Genomic DNA, 22466 nt, shown 5'->3' with positions numbered 1-22466 from the left:
GACAAAGCTCCAGGCACATGGAGCAGATTTCCCTCTCGTGACCCGAGGGATTATTGAATTATGATTTGGGAGCTAATGCGACTGGTCACTTCATCAATGTTTAATTGGACCGAGATGAAGTGTCAGCTCACCTCATATCTCAGCTCTGGGTTTGAGACATGAGGTGATCTGCAGGGGAGAGCGGGGAGAAGGTTTTACAATACAAAAACAGGGACAGGTCAATGCTGCTCGACCGGCCCATCGGTAGAAAAAAACTAAGGGAGATGAGACTTCTTGACCAACTGTAGCGGAAAACTGCTACCGACCAGGACAAAGGAGGAAATGGAGAAAAAAACTCACACAGGAGAAGAAGTGAATGTAGTAAGGAAGAATAAGAGAGCCGAGGAAACAATAACTGACAAGGAGAGAAGACGACTAAGCGACATGACCCCATTTCAGCTTCCAGGTATTGTTTTATCTGTTTAGAAATGTTTCCAGAGCCACTGCGAGATTCCCCCAATACCATCCTGAAAAATCTCTTGCTACCTCGTGTCCTAGATATTAAAATTTAGGATATTTTTTCATCTAGTAATGAAGTTGTTGTCCTTTTCTTGTTTTAATGAAGTTGGAATCGACGTCACATCAGCATGGGTGAAACAAATGAAGAAGCATTACCATCCAGCCGAGACAGTCCAGGAGGAAATTATGGGATGAGCAAGTGTTCTAATGAGTCAGATTGAGGGTTGGAGCGAATAAAGGAGATGTAGAAGCATCAGTGAAAGCAAACAATGGTTGAAGGCACTCAGTGTCTGAACACCTGCTCGACATCAGTCAGGCACCCAACGTGGAGGTTCTTCTTTTTGTGTGCACACGCTGTCTCTGGCACTGAGGGAAGGCAACAGGTTTATGAAATGGTGTGAATATTATTACTGAGCAGCATGACAAGGGACTTAACATCCCAAGAGACAAGCACTGGGTAGAGATCATTAGCTACACCGCTGAAAGCTGCAAGAATTAATCGATTCGTCGAGGGAAAGAGTATTAATCACCAACTATTTTGGTCACTGATTCAATTTTTTGAGAAAGAACTCCAAACATGCTGGTTCTAGACTATAAAACATAAGGATTTGCAGTCATTTATGTTGTTGGGTGAACAAAAGAAGCAATCTGAACATTTCCCTTTGGGCTCTGAGGAATTGCATTGAGAATTTTGCAAATTTTTCCTCAAGGGTTCATCGATTAATCATGAAGATGATCCGCAGATTATTGAGCATAGGTTGCAGCACTGGCACCGATAAATTTGTGTTTAAATGTGCAAGTTCTGAGAATTCTAATCTCATGAAACCGAGCTGCATTGATAGATCAACGGGAAACTCTCTCTTTAGATTAGAAATAATGCAAACAATTATTTTGACTGACTATGATCAAAGCAATAAGGCGCCTCATTAATTTGGTGTTTGCATGGAAGCTCTGACATATAATTGAAAGGCTAGCCAATTAAATCAAACACATCCAAACCTGCTTAATTAAAATAAAAGTTTAGGCTTGTCAGACAAGGAACTCTCTGTACCTCTGATCTTTTTTCTTTCTTTTTTTAATTCAGGTGATGTGTAACTTCCAGATGGAGAGCTGAAAGTGAAATGCCATCTTATTTTCTTCAAACCCAAAGACAAAATGTTTTATAGTGTTTCATATGAAATTTGTTTAAAAAAAAGAGGGTAATAAAATTATTTCCTAATTTATTATTTGCTGCATTGTTGCGTTTATTTGAGCACTAACAAACATAAAAGTATGTTTTCTACTTACATCAATGAAAATCGACATCCCCTTTTTGAGCTCCATCTGAGCGCTGGGCTCCTCGGACACAGGCTGCACCTCCTCTGAACAATCCATCAATACAGATGTTGCTCGACTTGTTAACTGCACAGGAATGTGGACGCTTGAACCTCTTGTCTGGTCCGTGTCAGGTGGCAAAGAGAGTGACTCGGTAACGTCGCCAAGTCCTCCAGAGTACACCACGCGACTTCCGGTTTCACAATCTGATGGAACCTCCGCGTCTTCTGTGTCATTACGACTAAAAAAAAAAAAAAAAAAGACTAGATTGTTGTTTTGTTTCGGAATTTTGAACCTGAATTGCTACTTTAATTATTTTCTGATAGATTGCAACAACTGTATAATAAACGCTAAGGCGTACCTGTGTTTTATTTTGAAAGTAACCTCCCCTTTCTCGTCTGTATTCTACCGGAATTGACACATCGCCGCAGCAGGTTGCTGCAGCGCATCTCTGACAACTAAAATATCACTCGGATGCAAATGAAACCGTTCCTGCACTTTGATATGGCGCTGCATAATAAAATTCCCGGACAGTTCACTGAGAAAAAACCTGCTGACCATGAAAGCATCATTGTGTGCCACCACCCCGCTAGATGAGCAGCACCAGAGGTGTGTTTATGTTTGCATGGATGCTGTAACTTGTTGTTGAGGGATAAAAGACATCAGTGCGTCTTGAAGTAGCTGATAAAATATCCTCTCTGTGTAGAACTTTCCTCCTACACCTGAAAAAAAAAAGATTATTTGCATTTATCCTGTAGTTTTAGAGCATTTTCCCGCCTCACATTTGTTGATATTGATTTGCTTCGTTTATTTACAGGTTTTCATTGTGCGAGGCAGGCCTTCGGTGGTGGTGGTGGTGGTGGTGGTGGGGGGGGGGGGGGTCCCAAGGGCAGCTCAGTGAATGGAGGTGAAAGAATATTAGTTATCAAAAGGGCATCATGAAGAGCTTATTCCACACACTCCATGGAAGGACCGCAGCTTTTACTGCTGTTACGATTAGCACCAGTGTTCGTGTCACTAATGTATTAGCATCACTGTGTTTGTATTAGCATCAGAATGAGTACGATATTAACATGAGTATTGTAATATTGGTATTATGCTTGAGTGAATTAAGTGTGGTAGTATAGATACTATTACTCACATTTCTATTATTGTAGTTGCAACTATTATTTTTTCTGGTTGGATAACTCAAGCTCCCATCCTCCCTCTCTCTCTCTCTCTCTCTCTCTCTCTCTCTCTCTCTCTCTCTCTCTCTCTCTCTCTCTCTCTCTCTCTCTCTCTCTCTGTCTTCAGTTTTTCGCTGTCATCGAGTGCTTGCCCACCGGGGAACATTGAGTCACTTTAAACTGAATCCATTTTACAGGGTTCTATTCTAGAATTGCATTATTGTTCAAGTTTCGTAAGATAACTTTTGTTGTGATTTTGCAATGAATAAATAATTTGACTTGGGAATGGACATTATTTAAATGTCTGGAATCGTTAAGGGGCAATTTTACTGTGTTTTCCTTCTTTCTAAAAGTCAAAAACTAATAAATGGCCCAGAACAGAATGTTTTTTAGTACTTGGTACACTATAAAGTTATGTAGAACGGCAATATTAAGCTACCTTAGATAAAAAGTCAACTGTCAATAGGATCAACAACATAACAGTAGTATATGTATTCAGATACTAAACCACGATTTATGTAAGGAAAGGTAAGGGTGGTGGCAGGGGAGGGGGCTAAGAATTCCAAGCTTTGTCTGAAGGAAGGCCTCCAACTTTTAAACCTCCTCCTCTTCAGTGTTACAATATTTTCAACTGCCTTTGGCATGGCTTAATCAATTTATGTTAGAGGTTAAGAGAAAAAATCACCCATTTGTGTTTATTTACCAGGGAAATGTATTTCCTCTGAGAAACAAACAACATAACTGTGAAAGTTACAACAGCATGTTTTATTGCCCTCAATAAAATCTAATGAGGGTGTGATTTTCCTCAAGTCTTAGGAATTTTCTTTAGAAATACAGAGGAATCCAACACAAACCTCACCCAAACGCTCAACCCTAAATCACAATTGTATTAGTTGAAAAACAGTGTAATGGTTCCCTCTAGTGGATGCATGTTTTGTTACACAGTCCCATCATTTAAGGCTGGTACTGGGAGGAAAGTGGGACGAACAACCCTGAATCCCAATGAAAGAGGGCCCTTGAAAATCCTGGAATGAAAGTTTGTTTTTTTAAGCGGGCAACTCTCTGAGAATGCTTGTGTGAAGGCCCCAGGTTTAAACAAAGAGTCTTTACACAAAAAACATGCAGCTTAATAAGGAATCCTTTCATGATGACATGAATTGAATTTTTTGTCATCTGTAATGGACAAAATATTTGGAATGCTTCTCAGTAACAGAGGTCCTCAGTTCAAACATCTCTCAATGGATTCAATAAAAACTGACAATTTCAATTTCCTCAAGGGAGCGTTTATTTCTTTGCTGGTATGTGGTGCTTTCATGTTATCCAGATGTACCTATTAAACTGTCAGCATGAGTTTATGTCTGTGTATCTTTATCTAAGTCATACGACTTCAATGAGAAAAAAACCTGAGGCTGCAAAAAGTTTTATTGACTGCCTACAGACTAACATTACCCAAAGCTGGTTTCAGATGTATGTAGCAGTGCGATACACAAATGCACTTATTGTCTGCATCGCACCCCTTGTTCATGTATTGTTGTTGTATTCATGGTAAGAGCAACAAACACTTTGATCTGCCTCAGGCTAGCGCAACATGCTGCACTTTCCAGGAGACAGAGAATGGAACTGTGATACAAACATCCTGTATAAAGTTGTTGTGAACCGATATTCAGCACTGAAGCATATTTAACATTTTTGGGGTAGTTTCTGGTTTCGTGTTATTTTATGTATTTCACAGGGAAAAGCTGTTTCATAAAATGCACACAATTTAATTTCAACCAAAACGCTCACAATGTATAATTTATTAGAGTGACACAGTAATAGAAACTCAGGAGCACATAAAGATAATTAAATAATCTTCATCTCAACCACTTTAAATCATAAAATGTGTCTTTTTTGACAGTAGAAATACGCCGATGGCTAGCCCTCAAGCTACAAAATACATTCCTATCATTTTGCAGAACTCTGCAAAATGATAGGAATGTATTTTGTCAAACTCTTGCAAAATGGATATAGGACTTTCACTTATTACAGGGTGGCTGTACGGTAATATTCAAAGTGAGCATACCTTCCAACATAGCTACTTTCAGCCTAGTTTATTTACCCAAGTGCTTTGGTGACTGATGTTTTAAAATGTACCTTTTTCAGTACTCCTTTACTGTTCTAATCTGTTACGGAAAAGACAAATATACTGTACTTTTTGCAAGTTAATTCATGAATCAAAGTGTTAATATGGCTATAGATGATAAATCTTTAACAACCATAATGTATGAAGACCTTTCAATTGAATTTCCTCAACAAGCTATGTTTACAAGCATGATAGTGTGTCAGTTATAATTAACAATGCCCAAAAAAAATATCTTTGAGGACTCTGCATGATAATCAATTTCAGTATTTGAAGATTTTGCTGTTGTTGTTGTTGTTGTTGTTGTTGTTGTTGTTGTTGTTGTGTACACAGAATTGCATTCAAGTTATCAATGATATTCTTGAAATGAGATGCAATATAAATAATTCATACTAAAAAAATGAACACTATAAAATTGAAAAATACATAGAAAAGCAATGACATACAGGCTGTTCGGGCCTACTTCTAAATATAGTCAGTTCCTTATAAGAAATTTCTTTTAGATATTTTTGAATGAAGATTATTAAATGTGGTAATTGTAACTGTAGTAGTACTGTTACTCATGTAGAAATGTGGCTCCCAATGCTGATGTCATCCTCATTTGCGAAGCTGGAAACAATCCAGCATGTGAGTTTGCATTTATTATTGATATTAATTCAAATGTTTGGTCGTAATTTATTCTGCTTATGTGGCAGTACAGCGACTGACAACAGAAGCATTCTGAAGATCCAAAACAAACATAATTTGTCGTCAAATCTCGCGATAACAGTGAAGGGCCTCTGAGTGGGTGAGAGCAGAAAGCGGCCGGTCACGTGGTCTGGGGTTACTTGGCATTCTGGGACACAAACAGCAGCAGCAGCAGCGACCACCGTGGAGGGAGGACGACGGCAGCAACACCCAGCTGACACAGAGCTGGATTTTCCAGTCGGACGTGCGGTGTGGCCGTGACAGTGTTGCCGGGGGGATACGGAGCTGACTGCTAGTGACGCGGTTTAGTTTCGGAAATGCCGCGGAGGACTTTATCCACGCCAGGAGCTAGTTAGCTAATGACGGGAGTGAGTTAGCCTGCCTGTGATTTAACGCCATGCTAGTGGGTTAGCTGGATGGGGATGCGGCTGAGTCGTGGAAGTTACTTCTCTCGCATCAGTTCGTCTGTCGTCATCTCAGTCAGAAGACGTGTCGGATTGTTTTGTTCTCTTTCTCACAGCTGTCTGACAGCCCCCTCTATTGTCTCTACATTTCCCTGAGCTGAAAGATGACATCCATGGATATGGCGACTTTTATAAACAGAGACTTCTACACTTCTGAGTCAGTGGACTGGCACCAGCTGGTGTTCCCGAGATAAACATCTACGCGGACGGTTAATGTAATGGCTAACGATAGTGACTGATTTTATCTGTATGTCTCACTACTAGCCATCTTCTTCATGAGTACTCAGCAAATGAAGCTCAGCGAATTTCTGCATATGGACTTGGTTTGGATGTGAAGACACTGAGAATCACCAACGGCACAGCTGTCTTCAGGTCGAACACTTCACCTGCCGGCCCCTACAGCGCATTTGAGGTCCACTATGTCACTGTCAGGATCCATGACCGTGCAGCTGTTCACCAAGCTTGTGAAGCATGCAGTGGGCAAGGCACAGATCCAGCTGAATCGCTGGCTACAGAGGACTGCCACAGATGACTGTGACAAAATTGACATCCTGATATGCAACGCCTTTGACGAAAGAGGGATTGGCAAGTCTGATGGAGACCCCGAGGTTACCAGCGACACAGGGGGGGTGACCTTCAATAACAGTGGAGAGTTCAGGCACCCCTGCTGTATCACCACATTTTGCTTCAAGGGTGCCCTGCTTGCATGCATCCTGATGGCTGTGTGCTTCTCCTCGGTCACCCTGGTGCGGCAATACCTCAAGGACCTCCTGGTCTGGGTGGAGAGTTTGGACAGTTTCGTCGGGGCCTTGCTCTTTATTGTGGGTTTGATCATTGTGTCATTCCCGTGTGGATGGGGATATATAGTTCTTAATGTGGCAGCTGGCTACCTCTACGGCTTTATGCTGGGCATGGGACTCGTCATGGTGGGGGTTTTGATAGGGACCTTTGTGGCACACCTGGTGTGCAAACGGCTATTGACTGACTGGGTGCTGAGCAAGGTTGGGAACAGTGAACAGCTCAGTGCCGTCATTCGAGTGGTGGAAGGAGGGAGTGGACTCAAAGTTGTGGCCTTAGCAAGACTCACCCCCATTCCTTTTGGGCTCCAAAACGCAGTTTTCTCTGTGAGTACAAAAACACTATTACCAGCATTTTATTTCCACGATAGGGCATTCAGGATTTAATGTAGGTGATAAAACTCATTTTGATTTAGGAAGAGAGGTCACAGTAATGGACCAGCCAGCAGCAAGGCTCATTAACCTACTGAAGGGCGTCACTTCAGAACCACGCGACAGAAAAGCAGGCACGCAGGGGAAATCAGAACCTGTTTCAAAGATAGAAAGAGAACCAATATGATCCGTTAGATCAAAATGCTTTCAACAAATGCTCCTTGTTGGTAGATTTGCGCAGGGAAAAGTACTTGTGTTGGCATTTTCTGCTGAAGTTTGATTCGTGAGTTAAATTATTACATATTACTCATGGCACAATATTGTTGAGTATTTGATGATTAAGTTACCTTTTTGGATCAATGTTTCTGTCTGCTTCTACTTCTGTTTTACCTGGTATGTCTATTTTTATATCACCATTGGTATCATCTCCACTGAAAATCTGATAAGATTCTCAATACATCCTCCTCAAGAGAGAATCTGCTCTCTCCTTTTCCTCAGACCATGTGAGGCCAACTCCTTAGTGAGTGGAGGTACAGTAATGAACTGGGCATACGATATATATATATATATATATATATATATATCAGCATTCGTGTCAGTATCGGCAGGTATTGATTGTTTTGTAGTTTTTTGATATCAGCCTGTTGAGGCCATAACAGCAATTTTAATGTTTATTATGCTCACTAGCGGTGACTTGATGATCTCGGCCATCAGGAAGGGAAACATAGATATCGGTTTATCGGTCTGTCGATCAAATCAGTTGTCAAATATTGAAAAGGGAAAGAAAACAATAGCATGCACAATTTGCGGGGGGTTGACCCTGTATCTGCCTGGAATAGACACTCACAGCATTCACAATGGCATAAACTGAACCACTGCTATTCCCCAGTGAAATAAAACCAATCCTTTTTGAAGATTGCAGATTAAATGGACCCCATTTTTGTAGCCTTAGGACATGACTTATTATAGCAATTTCATGAAGTATCACTTTTTAAATATAGGTTTTCATATTTGGGACAATAGTTCTTTTGTTTTGTTTTTTCTGGCCGACTATCTAGCAATGAACCCGGACAAAGTCATGGACTCCCTTCTCCCCCCTCAAGGTAAATCTGGAATTATTGGTCAGGGCAGTACCACGTGACCTTCATTTTGAACCTAGAAGTATCAGGATATTGCTCTCAACTGCAGCCCTACTCTTAACCTGAGGCACTTGACCTTCATACATGACATGAATAATGTATAGCCGTCCATTACGCTCCTCACTCATCCCATTGATGCCTCCGATTGGTAAAAGCCTTGAAGGGTACATTACTCCATCGTAGAATATCAGCTGGGAGGTCACGCAATACCAAAAAATGTTATGTCAGTTGTAATTGAATTATTAATGAAGAATAAAGACTCGAGGGTGAACTTAATAAGTAGCCAGTAGCCGCTCAGACTGTGGTCTCCAGAGTAGGACACTGCTGCTCTCATCACTGTCTCCAATTTCACCAGATTGTACAGTAATACTGAGCAACAGTAGCCTCACTGGACCACTACCTTCTTTTCAGAATAAAAGTCCTTAATAATTTGTCTTTTAACCTTGTAAATGCCACAGGAATGTGTCCAATCCAGGAAATTGGTTAGCATTGTTCAACATCCGGTTCCTTCATCCTAATATTTTTTTTTCTTTTCAGCAAGATCTTTGGTCAGCACAAGCCTGAGATATATTAATGACACGTTCTGCAGAATGAAATACTACTCATGGAATTTAAGTTTTTATGTGTCTTTAAAAACAGCGGGCGCTAAACAAGTCTTTTGAGGTATTGTGGGCATTCAACATCATCACGCCAAAAATAAAAGAGGCACATGGGGAAGAGGTCATGCGCCCACTAAAATGCATTCCCAGTTTAGCTTGATACTTTTATCAACATCATTTCCATTTCAAAAATCCTATGGTGTCCATTTGTACAAGATAACCTGGCAAAACAAAACGTGTAATTCTCACATATATCAATAACGTATATTCAGCAATATTCTAATAAATCTCATTGGTCTTAGCTTAGCCTTCATGTGCAAATATTTACTCGCTTTTTTTCCTAAATGGTAATACAGTAAAATAGCTTGAGGGAACGGAGTAGTTGGTTTATTATTTGAAGAGCTGCAGTAAGTCAGGGAGTTGACAAGTGAGATGATTAATCTGCAACTGTTTTGTTAAATGATTAAAAGTCTTAACGCATTTTACAAGCAAACATAATTCAATAAACCCTGGGTGAGTCCAGTATCTCTAAGTTAGACTATGCATTCCTATGGAGACGTTCCCATGTGTTTAAGAAATAACGCCATGCATTTTCTCTGTTTTCTGGCATTTGGTGTAGTAAAGTAGTGTAGTGCGGAAAATGGATCAATCTTGAAAATAACTATTGGTTTACTTGGGGATTGTTGCCGCCATATACGGGTGTAGCACTGAAGGAAAAGTAGCATGAAATATTTCACAAAGGCAAACTGAGTCTCAAGTGGCTGGACGAGTGACTGCTGTTTGTTGTTGTGATTAAAGGTCTGACTGGGATCTAATTACTGGTCCAACTAAATAAATGTGTTGTGGAGTCAGCCTGCGGGCCCTTTTTAGTTTTCAGCATTTTCGTTTAAAAAAAAAAAAAAAAAAAAAGCAATGCTCAAGTCAACAGAAAGGACAAAGTTCAGTTTATTCAGGTTCAGTTGGCCTTAAGCCGACTGAAACAGTTGATTATTTCTGAGACAGAATGTAGCTTGGAAAACTAAAATCAGCACCAACTGGATTCAAATACATCTTCAGCAGGGTCATGTGCTGCATGTCATAATTCCTGCTCGGATGATTTTGATTTATCCACCTTTAACTGGAGTGTGGCGGTGTGAGGAGGATGCAAAGTGGCGAGCTTGAAAGGCGTTTATTGCCTAAAGCTTGAAGGAGTTGATGCGCAGGCCTGAGGCAGGAAAAGAAAGAGATGGTGGTGACGTAAGTGTGTTTCACAAGCACAGTAATTGCATGCTGTAAAACCAGTACGTTTTCTGTGACTGATTTAGTCCGACATTTCTCAGCTCAATGAAGACGAGTTATTTGGCTTTGGTTTTTAACAGCCCATCCATAAACTGAAACCATTTGAGTCTTTGACAGCTGCATTGGCCTGTCTGGTATTTGGATTCAAATGCTTTTGTCCTTGATTGGCGCAAAATATTAAAGGTACTTCTCAGAACAATTTAATCAAACAGGTACCAGTACCTGGAATTCAGTCTGCATACCCCATGTTTGTTTTTTGCAGCTTTTTTCTTTGTTGTAAAAAAATAATAATAAAAATTGGGAGTCCACAGGTTTCAATTTCTAGGAGTGCCGCTAAAATTAGCAAGATTTTTATCTCGTGCCAAATATTGCAGAGCCTTGTGTGCATCAACTTCCTAAAAGTGGAACCGCATTTTAGACCACTTCTGTCTCACTATCGTTTGAACAGAGTGACATCACATGACATCACTTTCTTTCTATGTACAGTTTACCACACAGAAGAGCTTTGCAGGTTGTGGAATTTGGCACCTGTTGATTTAACATGAAGCAGTATTTGGTCGTACTGACAAAATTTCTTTTTCAGCTCCAGTTGAATCCACACATTTCTGGACGCAGCAACTCAAGAGTAGAAAAAACATTTTCAGTCACTCCCCCCCCCCCCCCACAGGGGTGTTTAATTGTGAAAGGGTTTTTTTTCTCCTTCATATCTGGTTCCTGTAAAGTTTTGATGCCTCAAGAAGATAACAGTGATGTGAAACTCTAGTTGTATGATCTATTTGCAAGATTCGGTAGAGGGGCGTGCAGCACGGGCCAAGAAAGGCTATTAAATTTAAGAGCAGAGCTGTTTAACCTCAGGTAAGCAGTATGATAGGTAATGAAAAAATGAATCTTGTTAATACTCTTTTTACGTGAACTTGGCGGAAGTCTGCGCCCTGCTGAAGTTAATATCTTTTATTTAGCATCAGTATCTTGGTCAGTGATAAAGTATTAAAAGATTTATTTCTACATTTGTCTATGTGGAATTAGATCAGAAGGGCAATCTGGATGTTCTGTTCCTCCCCCAGGGTCCATATATTTCCTCATAATGGAATGAAAATGTCTCAATCTGCCGCGTAATTTAATGGCCTCGACTCTTGTTGTGTAATCCCACCGACAGACATACAAACCACAGATTTGAGTGAAAAGATACCCTTTGTTGAGGTAATTATTTTGCTCTGGATGTTGGTCACATAGTGCAGTTCTGTGGCTAAATGATTAATTGAAGAGACACTTCAATCCAGAGGAAAAATCCAATGTTGCTCAATGTTTGTATTTGACATCAGCGGTTGACACGAGTATCTCAGTCGTCAGACTAGATGCTTTTAGGGATCAGCTGACTGTAAAAGCAACAGAGCACTGTGAATGTCAGTGCTGCACTTGTTCATTTACAGGTCGGTATTGAGAAGCATCTCAAATTCCGAGGCCCTGGCCGGGACATGGGAGTAGAGCAGTGACTTGACGTAGAAGGATTCTGTCATGAGCCAGGGAAATTGGGTCATGAGAGTCAGGAGCTGTCCTGTTGAGGTGGTCTTCAAAGTTGGACCTCTGTTTGAAAATACTGCTGAATTTATGAAAGGAATATGAGATGGTAGAGTGTCTTCCTCCACCGAAGAGATCTTGTGGGAACTCTCAATGTTGATTTAAAGGAAACTGTTTGTTCACAGGGCTGCACGGTGGTGCAGTGGTCAGCACTGTCGCCTCACAGCAAGAAGGGTCTGGGTTCGAGCCCCGGCTCCAGCACAGGATCTTTCTGTGTGGAGTCTGCTTGTTCTTCATGTTCCTGTGTGGGTTCTCTCTGGTACTCCAGCTTCCTCCCACAGTCCAAAGACATCAAGAGGGGACGAGGCTGATTGATACTCTAAATTGACTGTAGGTGTGACTGTGAGTGTGAATGGTTGTCTGTCTCTATGTGTTGGCCCTGTGATGGACTGGCGACCTGTCCAGGGTGAAAGCCGCTGGGATAGGCTCCAGCCCCCCCTCGACCCTTAATCAGGATAAGTGGTAGAAAATGGATGGATGGATGTTTGTTCACAGCTTTTTGGCATAGATTCTTGTGGTTGATACATTGGAAATACTTGTGTGAAGTCTGTGATGGGGAAAATCAACATTATTTGTTATTTTAAAACCCACAGTGTTTTCAGCAGTAAAATAAAAAAATAAAAAGGGCTATATTGCTGGAGGACAAGCAGTCCAAAACTAGCAGATGGTTTTCTTTTGCCTGGATGACTTAACTGGCTTCTGTCTGTCGTCACCGTCATACTTCAGGCTCCATGGTAGCTCTGTGTCCAAACGTTGAAATGTCCGACTCGTGACAGGACCGCAGCTGAAGCTTTGACAGTGGTCACATCATTGAAAATAGCGTTCCGCTGTGCAGAGGTGAAAATGAAGTGTTAAAGTCAAAGGGACAGGCGGTGTTGCTCGGCTGCTGCCTCCAACACCGGCTCATGTTACACGCTCAGCTAATTGATGGCTCCGTAAGATTTCACTTTTGAGCTTCCTCCTTGTCCAGAAAACAAACGATAAGACCTTACAAGGAGATAATCTAAAGTGCGTCTTGTGCTCCAGTTCGCATTTTTGTCACATTTGGAACAAGTTCTGCTCAGTTTGGTGAAGAAGTCCTTATTATTGACCAAACACAGTTTCTGTGGAGGGATTTCAGCACATGTAACCAAGGCTAGATAGAAAAATATGGGCTAAGTGTATCGTTTACTCTTGTTTTTTCTTACCTGATCAAAATGTTGTTGAGATGCTTGCTAGCCGCTAACTAAAGAATGAGTTATGCTCTGCACTGAGGAATGAGGCTCCTCACACACAAACTTCTCTGTGCATCTTTTTGTTTCACATCAGAAAGGAGCCGCCGCCTCTAATATTACACTCTACACTGCCAGCACCGCTCCTCGACAGGGTAAAACTGACCGTGGGTGGATACTTGAGGCCTATAGTGGCTCACAGTGGAGTTATATGGTGTCTGCGCTGTCCTTGCTAAGCACTTTCTATGGGTGAGGCAACATTTCTCTCCTCTCCAACCCCCCCTGCCCCACCTCCACCCCGCTTCTTTTTGCTGAAGTGGATGGTGCTACATGATAGCGGGTAACATAAAGCAACACAAAGACTGCTGCAGTTAGTGACTCAAAGGGAAAGCTCATGAAGAATGTTTGCGAGGACAAAGTAAAGATTTTCCCATATATTTTATGACAGCATCATCAGCCTGTATTCATTCTGTTACTATCCGAGACTCAACAATTAATCAAAATATCAAAACCACAATAAATTACTGAATTGTAGGAGCTGCATATTTTTAGCTCCAGCGTATCACTCAGCTCCAGTGATGCCCCACCCTACAACTCGTACTCCCCAGGCGTGAAGCGGCGCGTTTGCTTGGTATACACCCCTGCACAAAAAATTCTTGTATAAATGAAAACAATATGAGCATTCCAGCAAAAACCATGAGTCATTCTGCAGTGGCCATGAATGTCAAAAACCTGCCTATCTTTTAGCCTTATTACTGTCTTAATGAGCTAATAAAGTCGTCAGCTTTATTGGTCTCATAACAATCGGCAAATGTTTGTGTTGCTGCTAATTACGGCTGGAGCTTTGCCCTTCATTGCAAAGGGCAAAGCTCGAGTGAAGCAGCATCACAGTGGAAATCCTGGCATGTACTGAAGCGAAGCCTGGTTTACAAGCTCTAGCTCAGACCCACTGCTCCGACCTGCATCCTAACACAGGCACAGAGAAATGAGTAGGAGGTTTGCTGGGAATTCTCTCGGCAGTCATCAAAAAAACCAAGCGCTAGCCCTTCCCGTCATCTGCAAGACGGCTGTATTCACTGGATGCCTGAGACTTCATAAGACATGCGCTTCACAAGTCTAGGATGATGGCTGAGAGAAAATCAGCACATTCCTTTCCCTTCTTCCTCCGCAGCTCTCACATGGCTCGTCTCTGAGATCAGCTGAAAGCGTTTTTATGGTGTTGGCACGTCGGTGCTAATCTTTCAAACAGAACATGGTTGTACAGAACATGTCAACAATGTTAGCCTGATTAAGCAGGTTTCTGCTGTGTTTGTGTCCCATGAATTTAAACCCGGACGGAGTTCTTATCAGTCCGACGTATGATGGCAGGAGAGGGGCTTGGATTTATCAGCGTGAGGAGGAGTTGGTTTGGTTAGATGTAGGGTGAATGTTTATCCAGCTGTGATAGCGTTCTGGCGCTGGCAGTGTCTTGACACACTGCTATCAGCCTGAGCTTTGTCACAGGGTACACAGTGCCAAGGTCACACAGACACACACACACACACACACACACACACACATCAGCTTATGTCATCACTTAATCAAGGGATCAGGAGTGACAGCAATGCAGACACTTGTTTTATTTAGGTTGTTGTTCTGAGATAAAAATGAGACTCTGAGCAAAGTTCAAGGTAATTACACCAGATGGAGGTTTTTCTACAATCTGTTCATCCGTGGTTGTTTTTGACCCAAAATGAATGAGGACTCAGCAGCTTTTAATAAAGAAAACATGGCAAGATTTTTATTTATTTATTTTTTTGTCAACCCCCCCCCCCAAAAAAAATTAACAACAAAGGTGTTGGGAGAAGAAGGTTTGACGTCACTCGCCATGGCAGCAATAGTGGGGAAAGGTCCTCACTGCTGGGTGAAATAAGTTTCCTCATTGAGGATTGAGGTCATAATGGTGGTGCAGGTGATTGAGGTGTCAAACAGTGCTTTATGAATAAATACATTTTTCCTCATGTAACTACCGGTAGTTTTTGAGTAGCTAATGCTATGATAGCCTTCTTGCTTGCTAAGGAAACTTGAATAATGCAATGGTATTCATTGAAAATTTCAGTCTGGAGCAAAGAAGAATGGTAACATTAGCATTCCGAGACCCAAGTCAATACTTGGCCTCACTTAAAAAAAAAAAAAAAAACTGTGAAGGCATTAGCCAAATGCCATTTTAATAATTTCAGAATTTTTTTTTTTGTAAGCATTTTTAAGAAATGCCAAACGCGTTAAAATATTTGTAAAAATTCTACAGACTTTCTTTGGAGTTTCGGGAGTCAAAAAATCAAGAAAGTGGACCAGAAAAAACATTTAACTCAACCATTTCATGAACTGAAAATTGCTCCAAAGAGTAAACATATTTTGATGTGTATTACAGCCAGTATGTAGTTTTTGTAATTTCAGTGTTAACCTCAAAAATGTTTTTTTTTTGTTTGTTTGTTTTGTTTTTAATAATCAGTTTAAACCCTTGTTTCACCATCTTCTCTGTGTTTTTCATTACTTCTTCCATCTCAAGATCACTGATGTGTCCTTGCCAAACTACCTGGTGGCCTCCTCTTTGGGTCTGTTGCCCACCCAGCTGCTCAACTCCTACCTGGGCACCACTCTTCGCACCATGGAGGACGTCATCGCCGAGCAGAGTGTCAGCGGCTACTTTATCTTCAGTCTGCAGGTGAATTGATGGAGTGTGGAGATGTCTGATAATCCTGTTGGGTCAAGTGTTGCTTTTTTGTAGTGACATTTTCTGGAATGTTAGTTTAAATTTGTGTTGTATTTGATCGTGTGCGCTGTCGTGCTGGCTGCACGACTCTGCACTTTATTTTTCTGACATTTGTGAATGTCTGTATACCCTCTCTGTCTATGTTTGAGCGAGAGCAGGTATCATCCTGCTGATGTGTCCTGATACTTGATGTTAACGAGAAGGGAGTGTAAAGAACAACAGGGTAAACTTGTTTTTAATAGACACAAAAGAAAGCATGCAACTGTGTCTTTGAAATACTGGTTCCCTCACCCTCTCCGATACTGACCAACGTGAATAGTGATGTTATGTTAGTCTCACACAACCAGTTCTCCTCCCTGACACTGAGGAAGCAGCTCTGCTCCCAGCTTCAGCTGTAAGGGACTGAGGGGCAGCTTGTGCATTGACAAAGTCACAGGGATGAGAGGTCAAAGGTCAGTTCAAGATGAAGTGGGCATTGATCGGCAGAACGCTCCAAATAAACCTGAATTACACTTGCCATGAGAAATCCATCCGTTGCAGCCAGTTTGACTGTTGCGATACCTAGCAAAGTACATGCATTGATATCATTTTGATGACACTGATGCTGACATATCTGTCACAGATATAATAAATCCCTTTCTTTTTATAGCTGCCATTGTGCACCAGTAGGAATGCCTTGAGCTAATGTGCTTTATCGGTATCAGATCTGATCGATCCACATGAACTACTCTTCCCACCAGTGCGGCTGTGAAATCACTCATCGTCAGCAGGACAGCAGGCTGCTGCGTGTTACCTCATCTTTAACATCTGATCACGAGAAGGCCTTCACACATCTAGTCTGTTTGCTTTGGTCCGAATCAGCAGATGAGAAGAATTTCTGACATTTTTCATGGAGGTTCAGTCGGTGTTCGTGTGACGTGAAGCAACATTAGTAAACCAATGACTCACAGCTATGTGCTGTGATGACATTCGCTTCCTATATTAGGTTCCATGAAGGCCGATAAAGTTCGCCCCTGTAGTCAACGGGCCTGTGGTTCACTTAGAAGCAGTCCAGCTGGAGGGCAGTGGTCCAGATATTTAGACGAGAACTAGTTTGACCACAGCATCGTTCCTCTATCCCCCTCAGATCATCATCAGCATCGGCCTGATGTTCTACGTCGTGCACCGGGCTCAGTTAGAGCTCAACGCAGCCATCGCTGCCTGCCAGATGGAGCTGAAGTCATCGTACATGAACGGTTCCTCCAGCAATCACAGCAGCTTCACCTACTGCAGCAAGAGAGCGATCGCCAGCAGCGGAAACTGCATCAATGTTGTGTGACCTCAAGTGGCCCCGTGGCAGCACCTCCGGCTGGGTCACCCAAACGTAAGACTTTGTAAGCTTAAGGGAAGCGCCGAGACGGTGGCATGGTATATAATGTTAGCTTTTTCAACATCATATTCTGACCATCCGTGTGAGAAAAGGCCTGGAAGCTTCCGTCTTTAGGCGGGGCATGTTCTGCCATGGTAGTTGCTACAACGTTTAGAAGTGTGGGACCACGCACCTTTGAAGAAACGGTGCTGAAATAATCGGTTGAGCGGTACATCATCTTGGTGTTTAGTTTTGTTTTTATTTTCATTGTGATTAAGGGACTTTTAAACTCTGTTACAGAAGATGTCAAAGAAATGATGATGTTAGGCATTTCAGAGTTAGCTGAGTGAGTGAGTGAGTGACTTATAAAAGCTCAGCATGATCTGCCTGCTAAAACTATGAATGTGCAATCTGGAGCTTTCTAGAGAACCAGGGACTCATTTATTTTTCCATTTTAGTGTCAAAAGAATGCCAACCTATGCACCTTCTTTCATACAGCGCCTGTTTGTGTTTCATTTTTGTTTGTCTTCATCTAGTTCACTACTTAAATAATGAGGGCATTATTGATATTTTTGAAAGATTTGGCTCTTTAGTCCAGTCCATTTTTTTAAGTGTCTTATTTTTGGACTCTGGAGAGGGGAGGAGTGGAAGCTCTCAGTGAGCCTCGCCGGCCTCTCTGACTGTGTGATTTCTGCTGGATATGACCACATCAGCTGAATTGGCCTTGTCTGCCCGGAGATTATTTTAGTGCTTCTGCAGTTTTGATAAGAACAGCTGCAGAGGAGAGCAGATTTCACAGCAGGGAAACTCAGGAATGTTCTGCCAGGAAAGTTGAAGTGCAGCATGATTTCGTTTTCACGGTAGCACAGCACACACGTGTTCTGCTGCAGAAATATTCCCACTCTGAAGCCCAGACGCCAAGCTTTCCTGTTCAAAGTTTGGAATCCATTTTGATTTTGAATTGACGTCTTACATTCTTTCTAACATGGCTGTGAGATGTTCCTTTAGTGTTACGACTCAACGAAAGGTGACGAGATGGCATGAATGTCGTATTTCAGTGCTGAAACCAAACTAATCAAATGCTCATGCATACAACATAACAAACATGAGTCTGTGTTAATTAAAGAGTAAACTAGATGAGATGTAGAGGCTGTTATTTTTTTATGTGCCATAATTTGATAAAGATGCCATCGCCTGCGTTCAAGGTACTATTGACTTACTTTTTTATTATCTAATCTTGTTGAATGCTAGGAATAAGCTTGGAAAAGGTTTTTGTGTTTTACCTCTTAACTAAGACACCAACAACAGTGTGTTTGTTTTCTCGCCTTGTCCACTTCTACCGTTGAACCAGGAAGGGGTTTGGTTGGTCGAACATTTGATGTGTCTAAGAAGCTGACAATCAAACTCAACATGGACATTAAATGATGAATGTGATCGTACTTTTTAGTTTTTATTACATGAATTTTTTGTGATGCTGCTCCTCAGACAAAGTCTGATTGAGGAATAATAAGGGCTCCTATTTGAAATATCCACCATTGTTTCCCTCTCTCTGTTCACAAAAGCCTGTTTTGTATTTCTTTTTTCTTTTTCTACTGAGAATTGCTTTGTTTGATTTCAGCCAAACATTTATTTCCCCGCTGACGTTTTTTCCGAAAAGCTCTTGATTCTTGATCTTCATTTTCTTGCTTCATTATCACAGCTCACTGGTTGAAAGGGCCCCTTCCTGTCAGAAGTTAGCAATAATGTTTGAAAAGCAAAAAAAAAAAAACATCTATACATCTATATAGATATATATATCTATATATATTTCTATATAGATATATAAATAAGATGATAGAAGACTTATACATAAGATCTTTAGCCAAGTATTGGCCTTTTTTGTAAACCTTTTCCCTCTCAAAATGAACAAAAACTACTAGCTTTGGGTTGTTCTTTGATTTGATCCATATTCCACTGTAACATTCCCAGGTTTGTGTGAGTGTTCAACCTGCCTTTTACCTCCACCATTTTCGCTCTGCCTACGATGTCGAGGCGACGTCACCAAACTCACACGCATCTGTGATCAGTGGCGCTTGTTCTGCTTCATACCGCCTGTTGTTTGGAGAGTCCCTTCAGTGCATCATGGAATTCATTCCTGATGCTTCCCTAATGAGCCTCCTGTCATGTTAAAATCCGAAACAGACAATTTTCATGCTTCTTACTCAGATCTACATCAAAAGATGTTTATCGGGAGCCCGGGAGTGGCCCTTTCTTTTCCTTTTTCTTTTTTCTTTTTCTTTTGGGGGAACATGTTAGATCATGTGGCTCCAAAATCTACATGCTGTTTTCTTTTATTCTCATGACAAAAACCCTCTCTGTTGCCTCTCCGGGGCTCCATAGCTTTGTCATTATGTGAGATCTATTCCTACCTGCTCTCATTTTAAAAGCACTTGAATCTATACCTGATGAGTAGAGCCCCACAAAGCTAGATTTTAGGGGCGGGGGGGTGATATTGGGAGTATAAAATTCTGATCAGCAACTAAAATTGTATTTAAAGAATTAAAAAGTAGAAAGAATGGCCCCATTGTAGTGTTAACGATATTTATATTTTACTTAATTTGCATGTATGGGTGGTAGTGCTAAATTCAACTTACTTAGCAATAGCCTTCTACGACAACGTACACACTGAATCATACACACCCATTTCCACATTTGGGTTCCACTGATGAGAACACGCCAACACACTCTGTCCCCACTCTCCAAACACAGCGCGGAACTATTCTGCTCAGTATCCAGTGGAAGTCACGCCATGTTAGAAGCAAAGATGACATACATGGCGCTTGATCTGCCATCATCGATTCATCGTCGATTTCAGCCTCTTAAGAGGAATTTTGGGAGCTTAATTGCAGGTCAAAAGGGCAGTTTAAAAGTCAAGACTTTGGTTCTTCCCAGGTGGGCTCGACTTAATTTAGATCTAGTTATGCAACAACTGATTCCTACGGGAAGTATGTTTCATAGACACCCACACAAGACCTGGATCTGGGGTGTAACTGCACACTTCAGCTGCACAGAGGACGAGAGTATGATGTCATTGAGGATCACGTTAAGGGTCATGTTTGGTGCTATGAAATGCAATACTTCCCCATCTGTATCAAGTGCATTACACATATACTGTATTTTGTTATACAGAGAATTTTACAGTGTATAAATATTGATATTTATCGCTGTATGATGCTTGTTCAGTGTTATTTATGAGAGAGAAAATAAAACCTGTCAAGACTTTGTTACATCTTTCTTAAGATTTTTTTTTTTTTTACTTGCACCGTTTACTACACATGAATATCTTCACTGACTTAAGAAGAATTTAAATTAGGTATTCACTCTTAAACTGTTAATAACTTTATGGAAGGAATTGTCTTAATTTTCATGCTTGGAAAATATGTTGGAACTAGAAGAGCAAATATAAATATTAGTCACATAATAAATAAAATGCCATTAAAAGCACTAAACAGTAAAAATATATAAATGTATTAAATTAATTGCATTCTGTTTCTTTATTCATTTAATCTCATTTTATTCTTTTATTCTTTTCTTTCTCATTCATGGTTTAATATTTAGTCACATGTATTTATTTCATCCTTTATGCAAATTCCTTATTCCTTTACTCGTTTATGTCTTAGTTTAGTATGTATTTAATTAGTTTTTTTTTAACAAATCAATATGCTGAAAAATCCTTTATTGGATCATTTATTCCCTTAATTTTGATTTTGGCACTTTCGGCCCTCTGTAAACGCCCCCTACTCCTCTCCTCAGTAATTTACAGCTCAGGTGCATTCCCGCGATATTTCAGTCCTGGCTTTCCTCAACTGAACATAAGACGAGGTGTCAGCAAATGTATCCAGACAAATGGGTTAAAAAGCTCCTTCTGCGGACATCCAGTTGTTTCTCCGCTGCCTCTCCATCTTTGTTGAGCTGTGACACAGTTCATCAAATCCTCCCAACCTGGCCCCCCTCAGTCCTCGCACACATTTAAAAATCACCTGTCTTCATTATGAGACAGGATGTTCCGAAGGACCGGCAGTCCTCAAATGTGCAGCACTGTGCAGCCAGAAATAATGCTGGCTTCTGGGGTAGTTTGTCACAGCGATTTGGAAGTGAAGCACTGATGGATGTTTGGTTGGTGATAGAGGGAGTGGAGCAGCACTGCCACCACTTATGCCTGCCCTTGCCTTGTCTGTGACAAGCTATTTGTACAGGAGAAGGTGGGTGTTTGCGTGGATGGGGGCCTGACAAACATGGAACAGATAGATTTGCTTTCTTGTGAATGGTACTACACACACACACACACACACACACTCACACCCTAGATACAACAGAAACACAAAAACCCTCGCAACGTGCCAGACCACAGCCTATCAATCAAACACAAACAGACCAGACTTCTCTTGCATTTTACTGCTTCGTCAGTTACCAGGAGCCGCTGCTCTTCACACAGCCCGCCGATCTCTTCCGGGCTCAGGTCAGAGCTGTGTCTGATCCATCATCATCTAACTCTGCCTCAAAGGACAAACCTCATCCCACAGCTTCCCCGCCAGCGCGCAGATACGTCCACACACAACCAAGAACATTCATTTTGACGGGCCCCAAATGAAAGCCCTAGTCCTCACTGAGGGCTACGCTTTCGGTGGAAAGCTCCCAAAATACATCTGCAAAGCTTGAAAACACATCTCAGAGTGAAGGGGAGGAAAGGAAGTGAGGGGAGAAAACAAGCTGGGAGGGATGATCTTGGATTGCGTCCATGCAGCCTTCCAGAAGGGAACTTATGTTGCGGATGTTTATGGATTTGTGGAGGAGGGTGCTGCTGATAGGCCCCTGGCAGAGGGATCCTGCTCAAGGCAAGGGGATAAATCCCATGACCACTTTCTTGGCCCAGACAGCTGTTGCCTCCATCTGTGCCATCTACATGACCTGCTCCTACATACTGTAGTGTGGAACGGCACAAGTAGGGCAAACCAATGTGCCTCTGGTGGAAGCAACCTGCAGTTATGTATGTGTTGTTTCCCCATGTGTATCTATATTGTACAGGCTCGGGTGTCATGTATTCCCCCTTTTAACCACTTTAAATGAATGATCAGTAAGTTTAATATTCAAAACCTGCCTTGTTC

General features: G+C 41.5%; 2 protein-coding genes across 2 annotated transcripts in view; one reads left to right on the top strand and one right to left on the bottom strand.

Moving 5' to 3' along the window:
• Nucleotides 1-1974, bottom strand: part of necab1 (N-terminal EF-hand calcium binding protein 1) — a 33283-nt gene extending 31309 nt beyond the window's left edge. The window contains exon 1 of the mRNA XM_086193603.1: nucleotides 1786-1974. Coding sequence (XP_086049729.1) covers nucleotides 1786-1872 — 87 coding nt within the window. The 5' untranslated portion in view covers nucleotides 1873-1974. The remainder of the gene's footprint in view (nucleotides 1-1785) is intronic.
• Nucleotides 1975-5938: 3964 nt separating this feature from the next.
• tmem64 (transmembrane protein 64) lies at nucleotides 5939-20886 on the top strand. The gene is made up of 3 exons (XM_086193863.1): nucleotides 5939-7372; nucleotides 15771-15926; nucleotides 17101-20886. Exons 1-3 carry the CDS (start codon nucleotides 6668-6670, stop codon nucleotides 17290-17292), a joined length of 1053 nt encoding a protein of 350 aa, XP_086049989.1. The 5' UTR covers nucleotides 5939-6667; the 3' UTR covers nucleotides 17293-20886.
• The last annotated feature ends 1580 nt before the right edge of the window (nucleotides 20887-22466 follow it).

This window comes from Aulostomus chinensis, chromosome 22 (genome assembly GCF_037954235.1).
Source record: "Aulostomus chinensis isolate RoL2024-O1b breed Wild chromosome 22, RoL_Achi_v1.0, whole genome shotgun sequence".
Lineage (NCBI taxonomy): Eukaryota > Metazoa > Chordata > Actinopteri > Syngnathiformes > Aulostomidae > Aulostomus > Aulostomus chinensis.
The sequence above is the reverse complement of the archived record's forward strand: the minus strand, read 5'-3'. Positions and strand labels throughout refer to the sequence as shown.

Excerpts from the sequence above, each read along its gene's own strand:
- tmem64 (XM_086193863.1), top strand. The coding sequence starts at position 6,668 with ATGTCACTGTCAGGATCCATGACCGTGCAGCTGTTCACCAAGCTTGTG. Across the intron at positions 7,373-15,770 it reads TCCAAAACGCAGTTTTCTCT|ATCACTGATGTGTCCTTGCC; the intron begins GTGAGTACAAAA and ends TTCCATCTCAAG. Across the intron at positions 15,927-17,100 it reads ACTTTATCTTCAGTCTGCAG|ATCATCATCAGCATCGGCCT; the intron begins GTGAATTGATGG and ends TATCCCCCTCAG.